The 16,240-nt window shown below is 44.5% G+C and overlaps 3 protein-coding genes across 3 annotated transcripts in view; all 3 read right to left on the minus strand.

Annotated features, from left to right (window-relative positions):
- Nucleotides 1–16,240, minus strand: part of Polr1A (RNA polymerase I subunit RpI1) — a 553,279-nt gene that overhangs the window by 524,240 nt on the left and 12,799 nt on the right. The gene's annotated exons all lie outside the window — the stretch shown is intronic.
- LOC149069390 (uncharacterized) lies at nucleotides 10,013–10,438 on the minus strand. Its single transcript, XM_089250025.1, has one exon. It carries the CDS (start codon nucleotides 10,436–10,438, stop codon nucleotides 10,013–10,015), a length of 426 nt encoding a protein of 141 aa, XP_089106151.1.
- On the minus strand, nucleotides 11,832–13,874 carry LOC149069391 (uncharacterized). Its single transcript, XM_089250026.1, has one exon. It carries the CDS (start codon nucleotides 13,872–13,874, stop codon nucleotides 11,832–11,834), a length of 2,043 nt encoding a protein of 680 aa, XP_089106152.1.

A 16,240-nucleotide genomic window follows, 5' to 3' on the forward strand; every position in this document is an offset into this window, starting at 1 on the left:
TCTCTAATCATAACACTTATGCTTTCATGAATAATATAGCATTTTATTTATTTCAATTCAGGCCAAATTTTCTAAATAAACAGGCGCCACAAATTGAGTTCATAATTAACCCATTTTTGATAGATACAATAAAAGGCAATTATTTTCAGATATTTCAGTATCATCCGTCAAAATTTTTTTGTCTGAAATTTATAAATTTTTTCCTTTATTGAGTTATTCGGGTACCATCTGGTCTGAAGGTACCAATAGTGTGTGAAATGTGTTGTTTCATCCGTTGGTGCTTCCATTAGCCATAGTAGCCTGTGGCATGGACATCTCTAGATGACGACTGTCCTGGAGTGAGGCAACATCAACTGTCCTTCCAAGTGTTAATTGCATACCTTCCTGGGAACTGTCATGTTTCTCTAGGGAGGAAGGCGGTAGTGTGCTTTTCCGCAGACTTTTCCTTGGAGCCCTTCTTGAAAGGGTTTCAATTGAGCAAAAAAGTATTTTTCTGGCGTCCCCCCATTCGGCTCGGGGCCCTGGGACAGTTCCCCAGTTGCCCCGACAGACCAGTCACGGCCCAGTTGCCCCAGCATAGTTACAGCCCTGCTAAGGAGTCTTGAAAACTTCAAATTTCCAAACACCACCATCTGAGAACCATTATACAAATACAAATACAACGCCACAACAGGCAAAATACCCAACGAGGTGGCTGAGAAAAAGATGCCCATAAAAATATGGATGTCATATATTTCAAAAATATAGCAACCCAATTAAAAATACAATTAACAAAAATTATAAACAATATATACACATTCTCTCATATATTCCAGAAGACTGATATACAATGTATGAATTCTAAATTTTGACAATTTTTAGAACTGAACTGAATTTTTAGAAACTGAAGAAAAATATAGGCGAGGCGGAACAGCTTTGGGACACGCCAAATTGGCGACTTTTTCCGGCGATAAGTTGCCGTCGTTGGCGTGCTCTGGTTCGTTGTTGTTCTGTTGGGTTGTTGTTGTTCCAGAATGTTCTACCCTATTCTACAGCTGTTCTGAATTCTGCCAGGTGGTGGCGCTGGTTGTTGTTTTTTCGTGTTCCTAGCGCTTGAAAGCAGCCAATTGGCTGCATTGTTCTTTGAAAAACTGTTGGAAAAAAAATCAGTTCATTTTCTTTTCGTTCATTTAGATTTTTTTTTTCTGCCACCCGAATGTGTCTAACGGCCTTGGTGACTTTTGATGGGGTCGTCTGACATGTTTGGCGCCGCAAATCGCCAACCTGTCCCTTATACCAAAGCTGTTCCGATATTTTGTTTCATGAACAGAGAGTCAGAGTTGCTGCATAAAAACATAAGAGCACAAAGGTCTGAAAATTTATGATGTAGGCTAGGATGTTGCTTGCAGCCCCGATAGTTCATTCTCTGATAAGAAAATTTGTTTGCCAACTATTAAATAAATTATATCTGAGGTGAAACTGATTGCAGCTAGCGTTGCTAATATTAGACAACCTATACAAGGGAATCTTTTTGAATTTAAAGTTTGAATATTCAAATATTAATATCACAATCTTGAATATTATTTGTGGCCAGAAAATCTTGGTTTTAAACAAATAATAAGATCGGAGTGCTCGTATATGAATCCCACTTAAAGCGTTTTTTTCAAAAACTTGTCAAAAACATTGTAGGTGGGAAAACGCTTTAAACAGGAAATTTCAAGTGTTTGTAAAAGTTAGAATTATGAAAATAAGTCCTTCTCAGTGAGAACTTTCCAAGTAGGAACGTTAAACAGAATGCACTTTTATTTTCGTGAATCCCAGTACTTGATTCCTTTTATTCCATTAGTTGTGCAGAAACAACAATAATAGATTCAAAAAATGATCAAGTTATCGAATTGTAATTTATCTTTGATAAAGATGACAAAACACTTTAAAAGTATGTCCAATATGATTCAAGCAATGATGAAGTAAGTGTAAGCATGTAGACCATGCTAATTATTAGTCATTTATAAATTTTGTCAAATTGATTAAAACAAAATTTCCTTTCAATATATAGTGTTTGATTACGATCTCAACTATCAAAGCGTTCCTGGAATAATGAAAAAATAAATGTAATAAAATGAGTTGTTCCTGAACAATTTTCCCTTCAGTTTAAGTTTGGGAGCGACTGCATAACATTTTTTTGGAGGGCCACAAAATTCCTAAGCCAGGCCCTGATGACCCCCCCCCCCACCACCATCTTATCACGCTTCCCCATCCAAGAGGGAGATCCTTTCTACTTATTGAATTTAGTCTAAACTAAATTTATAATGAAAAAAATTCTATAAATAAGATTGATCTGGACCCCTGGGCAGAAGCGGATCCAGAGAGGGGGATGCAATCATCCTTCTCAAGAACAGAATTGAATGGAATGAATTAAGTTTGTCCTTCAAAAAAAAAACCAACCCAATGAGCCTACATAACTACTTTCGATTGATTTTAGTGAGTTCTGATTTTTTACTTTCCTTGAGAGCTGGAAATTATAACTGCCTAATTATTTTTGTTAATGAACATAACCTAGTTTCAGATGGATTTTGCCAGTTTAACTTATGCGTGGGTGGGGGCCTCCAGCATCAAAGGCAGAGCCAAATGACCGCAACGAGCTGTATATGTTCAAAGCATGGGCGGAGATACAGGGGCGAAGAAGGATATTGCCCCCTCCCCTCCAGCGTCAAAGGTGGAGTCGACTGATCTAATGTATATATGCATATATAAATTATCATCATCATCATTGCGCCCCCAGCAATAATGACCATGCCCCCCCCCCCAGACTTCCAGGTCTATCTCTACCTATGGTTCAAAGACAGCTATTACCTCTTATGCATACATACGAATTAACATTATTGCCCCCCCCCCCGACTTTAAAGTACATCTCCACAATGATTTCATACCCAAGGCAGCAACTAGATGAGAGCAGGCAGGTCAGGTGTCTCTGCACTGCTACTTCAACATTACACAGTGGGGGGGAAAAATTTTTGCTTGACTAGTTGCAGCCTTGTTCATGTATCTAATTTGCATTTGTCTATTCTTAAGATGGATTTTCAAAGGAGCAGGTTTTCTGCACCGTGTGCAACGTTAATCACCCAGCGTGACATGCTGTCCACTCTACAGTGTTGTAAGTCGGGCGTGACTGGCCGATTGCTTCTGGAGTCAAATGCGTCGTGCATTTTACAGACCTTCTCTTCACTTGTGTGTTATTTTTTCTTAATTTCGGTATCTTTTTTCATTGCTCAAAATGTCAAAAATGAGTGAACATGCAGATGACGTAACGCCGGGTTTCCCCCCCCCCCCGAAATGTGAGAAAATGACCGAAAAAAGGGAAAAAGATGGCCAAATCCATTGTTCTGTCACTTTGGTCCCCCCCCCCCCCGAACGAAATTTCTGGCTACGCCCCTGCTTTCCGGCTATGCGAAATGGTCCTATTCGGTTCACGCAGAGCGGAATGCAAGGTGATTATAAAAAAACTATCCCGACATATGGGCCCCTAACTATCATACAATTCACAGAAACTGAATGAAATTTTGGCATAAGGTATTTTGAGGTATGCGCTCAAGAATGATATGGAAAACAACAGTCTCACTCTAACAGTTACGATTACAGTGAGAAAATATCAAATGCAACACCAAGTTTTTTGTATTGGAATACGATCTCCATACTGAAAAACACTAAATAGCGTTGGAATGGCACCTGTAGCACGAAAATCCCCGGAGCTAGGCAAGGAAAAGGTAAAAAGGACTTTGCCGTGCACCAGAGCATTAATGTTCGTTTCATTCGTCACACGGTTTCTTCGGCTGAGATCCCAGCCTGATTAGTCCTCCACAAAGTCATGTGGAAAATTTGTGAAACACAATAAAATGCTTTATTTTATGCCGCTTCTCTGTCCTTATTGGTTGTCCTCACTTTTAGCGTATCTACCGCCGGTGATTTTCATGCCGCAGTTGCCGTTCGAACGCTATTTAGGGTTTTTCACAATGGTGATCACATTCCAATACAAAAAACTTAGTGTTGCCATTTGATATTTTCGAAATTTTCTCACTGTAACCGTAACTGTTAGAGTGACACTGTTGTTTTCCACATCATTCTTGAGCGCATACATCAAAATACCTTATGCCAAAATTTCATTCAGTTTCTGTGAATGGTATGATAGTTAGGGGCAGTGGCGTCGGAGCCGGGGGTGCTCGAGCACCCACGAAAGTTTGTAGAGCGGGTTCGAGCACCCACAGAATTGATTCAAAAATCGAAATTTCCTATATGAATCTCAAGACGGGCACCCACAGGTTCGAAACAGTTCCGACGCCCCTGGTTAGGGGCCCATATGTCGGGAGAGTTTTTTCATAATCACCCTGTATATTGCTCCCTAGGAAAACCCGGCTTCATTATTAGAATCAAACAACAGACCAAATTCATGCATGTTGCAATTTCTCAAATTAACTTTTTGAAATAGCTTCATAGTGAAACCGGAAGCGTACTCTGCACGTGGTAAACTCGAAACAACAATCCACTCAAATCCCTACCGCAACTTGGTTCAAATAAATTAAATCGAACTAGGAGGAAACCCGAACTTTAAATATTTTACCTGTTCAACGGCAATCACCAATCAATAAGAGAAATTCGTAATCTTTGACACTTGAATATATTTTTTTTTATGTACAACGTGACATATCATGGTCTATCATGTTATCACGTGTTCTTCTCCTTCTTAATTATACAGGACTTTATGCATGAGGGTCATCCCACATTCCCTGTTTGGGAAATAAAATATATATGGAGAAAGAGGGGAAAAAAAAGTAAACGTAAAAAATAAACAAGCGAAAGGGGGTTATAAAACCTTTTGTAAAAAAGGGAGAAAAAGCAGAAAAGGTGGCCCACGCGTTCTCAGAATGGAGGGTGGGGACTTGGAAAAAGACTAGTTGTTTGTAAGTTCTGAAGAAGTGTAGTGGCGAGCGAAGCGGCTCACGGTTCATTTCAGCAGGCCTTTTAACTGGAAACGGTTCACTTAAATTTCCGCCGCTCGTGATTCGTCACGATTCGTTATTCGTTCCTCCATGTAGCCAATAAGGAGCAGGAAACATGGCGAAAAAAGCGAAGCGGTTTACGAGTCATATCTATCGAGTAATATAAGCTCGATGGTCATAGCCGAAAAATTTCAGGCGTTTCAACACGAAACGGTTCATTTGAATTTCCACCGCTCGCAGTTCATCACGGCGCGGTTCGTTAGGCTAAAACAGCGGTTCCCAACCTTTTTCAGTCCGCGTATCCCCAGCTGGCTCGGTTACTTTCCGCGTACCCCCACTCCTTCCAGGCACCCCCCCCCCAATCTGTTTCACCCATAACAGTTTTCGAAAAACTTCAAAAAAAGGTGCATGTTGAATTAAATAAAATAAATTCATTATTTCGGTTTTTTATTTTTCAAGGAAGAAACAAATTATTAACACAAAGATTGGGAAAAAAATTAATGTGACGTTTGGGACTGTATTGAATTACAAAGTTTGGAAAAATTAAGCTCAAAAGAGGATAAATACAAACTCAAATCTGGAGCTGCGTTCAATTTGCTTCTTATATTTACGAGTATTTTTAATGTAAGTATACGAAGAAAACGCCTGTTCAACAAGCTCCGTGCTAACAGACGACAACAAAGACATATGGCTTTTCTAGAAAGTTCAACGTATTCTCACCGCGGTAAGCCCAAAAACTGACTAGGTTCGCCATTCCGTTATTGAAGAGGATCTTCAGAGGGGTATCTGATGCGAGCTCCAGCAATTTCTCCTCTTCTGGAATCAACAATCAAAACGGTTCAAAATACTCTTTTTTGAAAAGGATTAGATGTCCACCGATCACCCATTTCCGGTTCTGAAAAATATTTTTCAAGCAAGGATTTCAATCCTCCCAAGTGGCCGACTGTTAAATTTAGCTCAGCTTGTGACAATAAATCGTGAAGTGTTTCAAACACTTCCCCAAAAAAAGGCTACCTCGTGCCAAAGTTCGAACAGCAACATTAGGACTTGACCTTGGGACAACCACCTAACTTCGGTGTGCAAAAGCAAAGCGTTGTGAAGGATATCCATGTCTTCATACAACAACTGGATCCACGGACTCATCCTAATAGTCACACACAGTTATTATAAGTAAAGAACACATTCAATTTTAATTACTTTTCTCTTATAGATACCGTAATTACAAAAACACCATTTAGAGACACTTAACTATTTCACAAGCCTGACATTGTACAAATTCAAACACAGTCTCTCCACGAAGGAAGTTGATTTTCCAACTTAATTATGAAACAATTTTTACTTTAAACAGAGAAAATTAGACATACCAACTCCGACTCTGGAGTTCTGTTCGCAAGTATGGAGCCCTTACAAAATCAAGGACATACAGCTCCTCGAAAAGCCACAGAGGTCGTTTACTTAACGAATACCTGGCATGAGCGGTCTATCTTATTGCCAGAGTTTTCAATTTCTGGGTTTACACTCACTGGAATGGCGTAGAATCGCTGCAGATCTGAAGATGTGCTACAAACTAGTCTACCAAATTGTTTATCTACCATCGAGAGAGCCTTTCTTTGAGATCATGGACAGGCGTGTTAACCTACGTACGCATCGCTTCCAAATAAGAATACCAACGGCTAGAAGGGATTACTTTTTCAAATACAAATACAAATACAACGCCACAACAGGCAAAATGCCCAACGAGGTGGCTGATAAAAAGATGCCCATAAAAATATGGATGTCATATGTTTCAAAAATACAGCAACCCAATTAAAAATGCAATTAACAATAACAAATTATAAACAATATACACACATGATAAAATATTATACACAATGCCCATAAAGAATACTTATGGTTGTCTTATTCTAAGAATGGATAGCTTCTCGATTTACCCAAACATGTTTATCGTATTTTTTTTTAAACGTGTCAATTGTGTTACAATTTACTACCTCCGGGGGTAAGCTATTCCATTTATTAACAACCCTATTAGAGAAAAATTCCCTGCGACACCATAACCTTGCATTGTCCCTCACCAATCGATACTGGTGTCCCCTTGTAAAAGCAGTCGATTGGCGGTGTACTAAACGTTTATGGTCCATCCTATCCATCCCATTGAAAATTTTGAACACTTCGATCATATCTCCTCGACACCTGCGTTCATCCAATGTAAACATATTCAAAAAATGAAGTCTCTCTTCATAACTCAAGCCCTGTGTGCCAATAAGCACACGCGTAGCTTTTCAACCAAGTCTATGTCCCTCTGTAGGTATGGTCTCCAAAACCTTACAGCATACTCCAGTCCAGGACGAACTAAGCCTCGAAAAAGCGGAAGAATGACTTTAGGAGAACGCGAAGAGACCTTTTTGAAAATGAGACCAAGCATTCTATTCGCTTTTTTGACAACCGCTGAACAATGTTCAGAAAACTTAAGTCGCTCGTCAATGAGAATTCCCAAATCGGTGACTCTAGTTGCATCCGGGATAGTGACACCATTCAACTCGTAAGAGAACCGTGGGTTGTTCGAACCAAAATGAGCGACCATGCACTTATCTACGCTAAACGGCATGCTCCATTCATTTGCCCATGCTGCAATCTCGTTTAAGTTGGTCTGGAGCAACTCCCTATCGCTTTCATTCCCGATTACCCCCATTAACTTCACATCATCTGCGAATTTGCTAGTAATTCCATCGATACCCTGATCGAGTATGTCGATAAAAAGTGAAAAAAGTATGGGGCCAAGGACACTTCCCTGAGGAACTCCACTTGTGACGTCTGTCCAACCAGAGAATTCCCCGTTCACCATAACTCGTTGCGACCTATCTCTTAACCACGATTCTATCCAATTCAGCAAGTTGCCCCCTATTCCAATCTCGTGTAAACGCTTCAAGAGTTTGCCATGTTGGACCCGATCGAATGCCTTCTGGAAATCAAGGTAAACGTCGACATTTTTGCTCTTACCCAAAGCCTTAGTCACGTAATCATAGAAGCAAAGTAGGTTAGTTACACATGACTTCTCCTTCCTGAACCCATGCTGATTATCCGACAATACATTATTCTCGTCTATCCACTTCACAAACTGCCTTTTGATGATAATTTCCAAAATTTTCGAGAGGGAGCTCGTCAAACTCACTGGACGATAATTAGACACCACTTCTCTACTACCCTTCTTAAATATCGGAACAACGTTAGCCAGTTTCCAATCTCTCGGGACGATACCCTCAGCAACACTACTCCTGTATATCTGTGCGACTGGCCCCAACAATTCATTAGCACCTTCCCTGAGAACCCTGGGATAGATATCATCTGGTCCTGGTGCTTTGCTTGCACATACATTTCTTAGAAGATTTAGGACCTCCACGTCTTCTACTTGAATATCGTTGAGGGTTTTATTACCCCATGCAACACCCGTATATCGAACATCATTATCTCCATTAAAAACCGACGCGAAAAAGTCATTGAAAGCACTACACATGCCTACATTGCTATCTACCTTAGAGCCTCCTATCGAGAGGGGGCCAACTGTCCCCTTACATCCATTATTGACGTATCGAAAAAATGATTTTGGGTCAGAGCCAATGTTATCTGCCAACCTAGATTCAACTTCCTTTTTACTATCCCTTATCGCTTTCTTCAACAGTCTTCTTTGATAGGTCACCTCGTCCACTTTTATACTCTCTGAATGCTCTTTTTTTTCAAGATAAAGGTTCCGCCCGCTATCCGTGAACCATAGAGGGTGTGATGTACAAACACGCTTTTTTCGAACAAAGGGTATGACGTCGTGCAAAACAGAGGACAGCTTCGTACTAAATTCTTCCCATTGACTTACCACCCCTACTGATTCCAACCGGTCTTTGAAAACTTCCGCTAACCTTCTTCTCAAAACATCAGAGTTAGTTCTCCGAAAACAAGGAACCAGTCTTTTGTTATCAACCTTACCCGAGGAAAAGTTACAGTGAAATCTGACGATACGATGATCACTGGAAGAAAACTTTTCCCCCACCGAAACATGTTCAACTAGATCCTCAGAACTAGTAAGAACTAAATCCAAAATAGCAGTACCCCTTGTGCCTTCTGATACATGCTGATACAAAAAATTTTCGAGCACCAACTTAAGAAAGTCTCTTTCATACTGATTTCCAGATGAAAGGTTCTCCCAATCAATACCCGGGTAATTGAAATCCCCTAGTATGAGAACCCTCTTTCGCTTACACATGTAGGAAATTTCATCATGCATTTTGGCAGTGTAGTTTTGATCCCTATTCGGTGGATTGTAACAAACCCCAACAATAAGCTTATGACGTCTTTTGTTCTCAAGTTCAACCCATATGGTTTCAATATCACTTCTCTGCACGTTACACTCTCTAGCCTTCAAACAGGATTTCACGTATATCAACACCCCACCCCCTTTCCTATCAGAACTATTTCTCAAAAAAGAATTGTATCCTGAGATGTGCAAGAAAGATTCATCCCCATCGTTTGCTCAAGATTCTGTAATGGCTATAAGATCCAGGCCCTCCACAACTATCATAGTTTCTAAAAAATCTTTCTTATTACCCAAGCTCCTGGCATTTATTAACACACATTTTTCCACGGATATAGATGCCGTGTGGCAAGAATATGGAACAGTCTTCCATCAGAACTTGTATGTGCCTCCTACGCAAGATTCGCTTCCACTATTGGGGATTTCGACCTGACTCCGTATGCGAAGTGCTTCCCGTACTGACTATTATTATTATTTTTTTCTTACAGTATAAGTGCATTTCATGCCTTCTGGGGTTATTGTAAATAAATAAATAAATTATTTTTTCCGCCAAAAAACCATACATGTGCATTGTCACCAATGTCTCTAATATTAAGACATCTTAAAGAACTTTTATGCTTAAACAATACTAAAAAAAAAAAAAAAAAAAATTCAAAGGGGGAGTTGGATATCTAACCTCAAAGAATTTGGATATTACTGAAAATATTGATCACACGGGAGAAATGGTCTCTCAGTCTCTTCAAGAAGTCATATCGAGGTAGGACGTCTCGCTCATCTCATCCGAGTGCCGGAAGAGTTCACCAGGAAGGCGTAGGGCTGTGCCGTATACCAACTCAGCGGTTGATACTTGGAGGTCCTCTTTGATGCTGGAACGTAACCCCAACAGGACTGTAGGTAGAACCTCTGTCCAGTGCTCGTTACCTTTGAGGACACACGTCAGAGAGGCTTTGAGATCGCGGTGGAATCTCTCAACCTGACCGTTACACTTTGGATTGTAGGCAGTGGTGCGGGATTTTTCGATGCCGCACAGCCGTGCAAGAGAGCGAAATAGATCACTCTCAAACTGACGCCCTTGATCTGTGGTCAACTTTTCAGGAACGCCAAACCGACACACCCAGGTAGAAAAGAATGTCTCAGCTGTAGTTTCAGCGGTTTGGTTGGACATTGGTACCGCTTCGGGCCACCGTGTGTACCGATCAACGCATGTCAAGAGATACGTGTATCCTTTAGAGGGAGGCAAGGGTCCGACAATGTCCAGATGAACGTATGCAAAGCTAGAATCAGGAACCCGGAAAGAGCCTAAAGGAGACTTTGTATGTTTGATAACCTTGGACTTCTGGCAAGCGATGCAAGTACGACACCAATCTTTGCAGTCTCTCGCAATCGATTTCCAAATAAATCGTTTGCGTACCATACCTAGAGTGGCTTTAGTCCCAGGATGGGACAGATTATGCACAGAGTCGAACGCTAGACGTCGCATTGAAACTGGTACATACGGGCGTATATCGTCAGTAGACACATCGCAGTAGATATTAACACCGGAGATATCGAGGCGTTTTAGCTGAAGCCCAGTTTCACTTTGAAGCAAGGTATGCAATTCATCATCATCTGCCTGCGCCCGTGCCAATTCTGCATAATCGATTGCACAAGAAGTGTGGATTTCACAAATTCTTGAGAAATCATCAGCTATGACGTTACTATCCCCAGGCAAATATCGTAAATCTGTCGAAAACTGACTAATATATTCAAGATGTCTAAGTTGCCGGGGAGAACATTTATCATTACGTTGTTTGAAGGGATACGTGAGAGGACGATGATCACTGAAAATTATGAAGTTGCGTCCCTCCAAAATGTGCTTGAAATGCTTAACCGAAAGACCGAAAGACCAGACGCGCCTCCACGTTAATATTCGTGAGAACCTCTAACGTATTGGAGACGCGCCGGAGACCGTTTATTGAGTAAAAGAAAATCTGACTGCGAGAGCCATACAGAATGGACACAACCGTGGAAGACAATACTATCCCATCACGAGTCCAAGATTCTTGGATAGATATATGTGAGAAAAGGAAAGGTGACAGAGCAGCGCGTCCGCTTTCGAGGGAGCTTGGTGTCCAGACCTAGGCTCCCACCCGGGCCGTCTGCGCCGGGGAGCATCTCTGTTGGCCGTCTGCCAGAGAGTGATGGCCCCCATCTAGCCGTTGCTAGAGAGCGCTCCCATCCAGGAAGCTGGAGAGCCAAGTTTTACCAAGGGGGGACACCGCACCGTCCCTCTACGACAGTTACAGGGAAAGAAAAAAAAAAGATTGAGCGAAGCAGAGTGCCCGTGCTGTGCAGATTTCCAAAATGATGAAAAAAAAAAAGTGAAAAAAAAAAAGTGCAAGAAAGAACAGTATACAAATATACAAAATGTCCAGGAGATCCTATAATACACACTATATACACACGATAATACACATGTGATCCTATAGTTACGGCGTGGACATCAGGGAGCTTACACAAGCCCTGGGTGTGGTGAGTGGGTGAGTTGGTCGTATCGCATCTCGTTGAGGGGTTTCGGATTACACCAGCATAAAATGTTGACCGGTGGAGCGTGATCTGGTAACTGGCGGGTCAAGATCATCCGTATTTCCGCTGTCAGGGTCGCTAGACGGGGGGTCAGACATGGTATCTTGACGTAGAAGGTGCGAAAAAGCTTCCAAGAAGTTAATTAGTGCAGCAATTTTGTTGTAGTTGAAGGGGCTGCGTACCATACGTCGTTTCCATGCATATTGGTGCACGCTCCAGTCTCCCAAGAAGAAGGAGTGGTACGATTCCGTAAGGGTACATATGGAAACGTAGTGATGGAGATCGCCGATTCTCCCGCAGGCGCAGAAGTGGTTAGTCGAGGCCTTAAACCTCTTCAAGTACGTCGGGAAGGGACCATGTTCCGTGTAAAAGATGATTTTCGTCCTTGACCACACCTCCCGACCACGTGAGACCGTTGGGACAATGAGGTTAACGTTGGTGGAAGTCTCCTCCGCATTCCATATGAGTTGCCACCTGCGGAGGACCAGCGTAGCAAAATGCGACTTCGCGTGCGAAGCTGGCAGCGGGAGAGTGATGGCAGAAGTGGCTGTCGTGGCGCTTTTTGCTAGGGTGTCGGCCTCCTCGTTGCCTTTAAATCCTTGGTGGGCTTTAATCCATGAAAGGCGTATGCGTGGGTGCAGGAGGAGGGTATTGCGAGTGTCGTTCACCAGTTGGGTTCGGTTGAACGTGTTTGATATGGCGTGGAGGGAAGAGAGGCTGTCAGTGAAGATCATAGAAGGTTCAGAGCATGATGAAGCGAAGCGGACCGCTTGGAGAATGGCAAAAATCTCGGCTTGGAAGATCGAGTTGAAATTGTTGAGTCGGGAGCTCCAGTCTTGTACTCGGACATGGTTGCGGAATGCCACGAATGCAGAGGCCACGCCGTCGGAGTTCTTGGAGCCATCTGTGAAGATCTGCCACTGTTGTTCGTTGAATGGCGCCTGGAAAAGAGCAATTTGGTCCGTGGGCAGCTCCTTTGACGGGTGCTGGGGAACGCTGGGGACCGGGCGTTCAAACCTGTCGGCCAGGAATCTCGTGTTAAAAAACGTGACGTCTTCCCTGAACCTAAGCAGCCGAACCTGGCGATTCTCCGCTTGCAGAACGAGGCCCAGAGGAGGGTTGTGGGTGGCCAGCTGGAGTACCTTGTTCGACGTGGACCTGTATGCTCGAGTGATGAACAGGAGGTGCGGGCGCTGAAGAGCCTGAACCGCCCTTGAGAGCCTGACGCCGGGGTCGGAATACCATATGGATGCACCGTAGGCCACTTGCCTGACAATTATCTGACGATAGAGGGTATTCCGAAACTCCTTGCCGTAGCCCCAATTCGAGCCTGAGAGGCGCCTGAAGTCTTTGAGCATCTTTGCCGTCTTCTTCTGCAAGTACGACACGTGCGAGAGGAAGTTAAAGTTCTTATCAATAATTATCCCTAGAACCTTAATTGATGAGGTATGCTTTAGCCTGACGTTGTTCAGTTTGAACGAGGGCTTCTTCAGGCGCTTGTTTGGCCACAGGACCAGTGATTTGGATGGTTCCACCTGAAGGTCGTTTTCCTGGAGCCATCTGGAGATCGTAGGGAGAACGATGCGTCTCAGTGACGTGACATTCTCCGGTTGGCGAGCGGCTAGGACTAGCAACAGGTCGTCGGCATAGGCTTGAAGGAACGCCTTTGTGCCAGGGGGAAGGGGGAACGATGAGTGAAGAAGAGGATCGAATGCGAGGTTCCAGAAGGCCGGACCGGTGCATGAACCTTGCGGGCAGCCACTCACTAAAGTGCGTGATACCTCGCCCATGTCCGTAGACAGGGTGACCTCTCTGTCCGGCAGGATATCCTCTAGGAGCGCACTAAATGGGGCTGGGACATCAAGGCTGCGGATGGCGCTGATGACTTTCTCGTGGCGTACGTTATTAAAGGCTCCCTTGATGTCCAGCGAGATGACTGCCGTAAGGAGATTCTCCCTGCGGTTTGCCTCGATCGAAGTCATCAGGTGGCGAAGGGCGTCGTCTGCTGATCTTCCTGCCCTGAAGCCGAATTGCATCGGATGAAGCGCCTCTCCTTGCTCCAAGTAAAACGTCAGCCTCTGTGCGATTAGTTTTTCCAGTTCGAGGTCAGCGTGATAGGCCGGGATGACGTTGTTAGTGCGGAACCAGGCTTAGGTACAAGTACCAGGCGGCCCTTTTTGAAGATGGATGGGAACAGGGAAAAATCCAGGCACTTGTTGCACACTCCTTTCCAGTAGTCCAACATTGTCTGGACAAACGCCTGTACAATTCTGTTGGAGAGCCCGTCTGGACCGGACGCCTTGTTGGGTTTCAGTGCCTTTGCTATGCGGAGGACCTCCTGTGGGTGGAAAGGCGGCTCATGGTGTGTATTGATTGTCGGTGCTTGGATGTGTATGTTTGTCTCCACGTCGGGAAAAAAGTCCCTGAGCTGCATGGCTGCCAGTTCTTTTGCTGAGAGATGGGGATGAGGCGTAGGAGGCGATGGCGGCGGTTTCTTTGAACGAAAGATAGCTTTGTAAGGTGTTCCGAATGTTGTGTTTGTCTTCGTGCAGAGCTTTCTCCAGGATTCGATCCGAGTACGTTTAACCAACCGTTTGAAATTGGCGCGAAGTTGTCGCAGGGAGAGAGTTTCTTCCGTCGTGTCTTGTTGGCGCCTTTTGCATCTGGAGATGCGCCTCTCCAGGGCTCTGATGGCCCTTTTCTCTGTCGAAAGTTGGGGGGACCACCAGCGTATGCCCTGCGTGAAGGTTGGGGGTAACTTGACTCCGAGAGTGGATGCGCAGGACGCTTGAAGAGCAGAAACCAGCGTGGTAACGTGCGTGTCGAGATCCGCTTTTGTGGAGATGAAGGACAATTCCCGGCAGAGTTGATTGAGTGCTGCAGGGAGATGAGCGCGGAGTCTGAGCAGGCATCGTTGCGTGTCTTTATACCGGATAGGTCCTGGCAGGTTGTGTTGAAGATGGCGATCGTGGACGTGAATGTCGATGTACTTGTGGCTGGAAAGGGATTTATTCCTTGTGTCCACGGCCCACTTCGTGCGATCAAAGATATGCTTGGAATTTGTGAATGCGATATCTGGCCAGCCGAAGCCCGTTCCATGCGTGTATGTGGCAGGTGAAGAGGGGTCATTCAGCAGGAAAAGGTTAAAAGACGACAGGAAATCCAAGACTTTTCTGCCCCTGTCATCTTGATTTCTATAACCCCAGACAGGACTGTGGGCGTTGAGGTCTGTAGCAAAGATAGTGTCTGCCGGGCCTGCTGCCTGGATGAGAGAGTCCAGTTCGGCAATGGACGCGTCAATGTCCGCTAATGGCGAACAGTATGCCGAGCAGAGGACCACCGTAGAGGATGGGAGGGACAACTTGATGGCAACTGCCCCTTGGCTGTGGAACAGGATAATGGGGGAAAAGGACTGGTTGATTTGGATGATTGCCGCTTTTGCGTTTCGGGACTGCCAGTAACGCCAGTTATTGGGGCAGTCCACTCTGTGGTGCAGTAGGGCTGGCTCTTGCACAAGGAGGAAGTCGTATTCATGTTTTCTGGCGTGGACGTAGGCGTTGGAGGTGGCGGCATGTGCCTTGTCCAGATTGATCTGTAGGATCTTAAGGCCTCTCCCAGAAAGCGAGGAAGGGTCCAGTAGGGAGTCTGAGTCAGAGTTTGAGGAAGAAGTTGTTGATGAAGACATATAATGGCTCGGAGGAGAACAGAAAAAAGTTAGGCAATGTAGATGTTATGCTTAAGCTTAAAGTTGTTTGATATCTCCTGTACCACTTGGCGACGGAATGTTGTGGTCTGTCCCGTGATGGTGATGCCACTTGAGGTAAGTTTAGCAGTGACTAGTGGTTTGGCTTCCAGCGAAATGATGTTGGAAAGGAGGATTTGCTCCATGAGGTCGTCGTAAACCTTCCTATTGGTGCGCTGTTCCGGGGAGAAGAAGTATGCGTGGAGGGCCCACTGCCTGGAGAAGTGCGAGGTTTGATGGGCGTTGCCCACTGCCCTTGCATACGTGATATAGCGAGGAGGATCCATTGTGAAAGACTGTTGGGGGCGGCTGTTCAGATGCGGGGCGCTGGAGGGGTGGTCAGTAATGCGAGGGCGGTCCCTCTGGAATTGCGTCGCTCTGGTTGGTTTCGGGCGCTGCCCATGCGTGGGTGTTGTTCGGGCCCAGTCATTGCCTCTCACCATGTTGGGGCGCCGGTTGGGGTCAATAGTCCGCTCCTGTTGCTGACGCCTTCGGTCAGGGTGCTGACGAAGGTTCTGTTCTTGATGAGGGGTTGCCGTGTATCTATTGCGAATGGGGGGGTTCCGAGGGCAGGTCGAGGGGTGTTCCTTCAGGTATCTGGGCGTTTCGAAGTGGACGTGGCGGGATCGCTTTGGCGCATGACGCTGTCGACGACGGAAC

This window comes from Pholcus phalangioides, unplaced genomic scaffold (genome assembly GCF_987345545.1).
Source record: "Pholcus phalangioides strain wild (caught in Gottingen) unplaced genomic scaffold, Ppha-v1.0 ptg000022l_1, whole genome shotgun sequence".
In the NCBI taxonomy this organism is placed as follows: Eukaryota; Metazoa; Arthropoda; class Arachnida; order Araneae; family Pholcidae; genus Pholcus; species Pholcus phalangioides.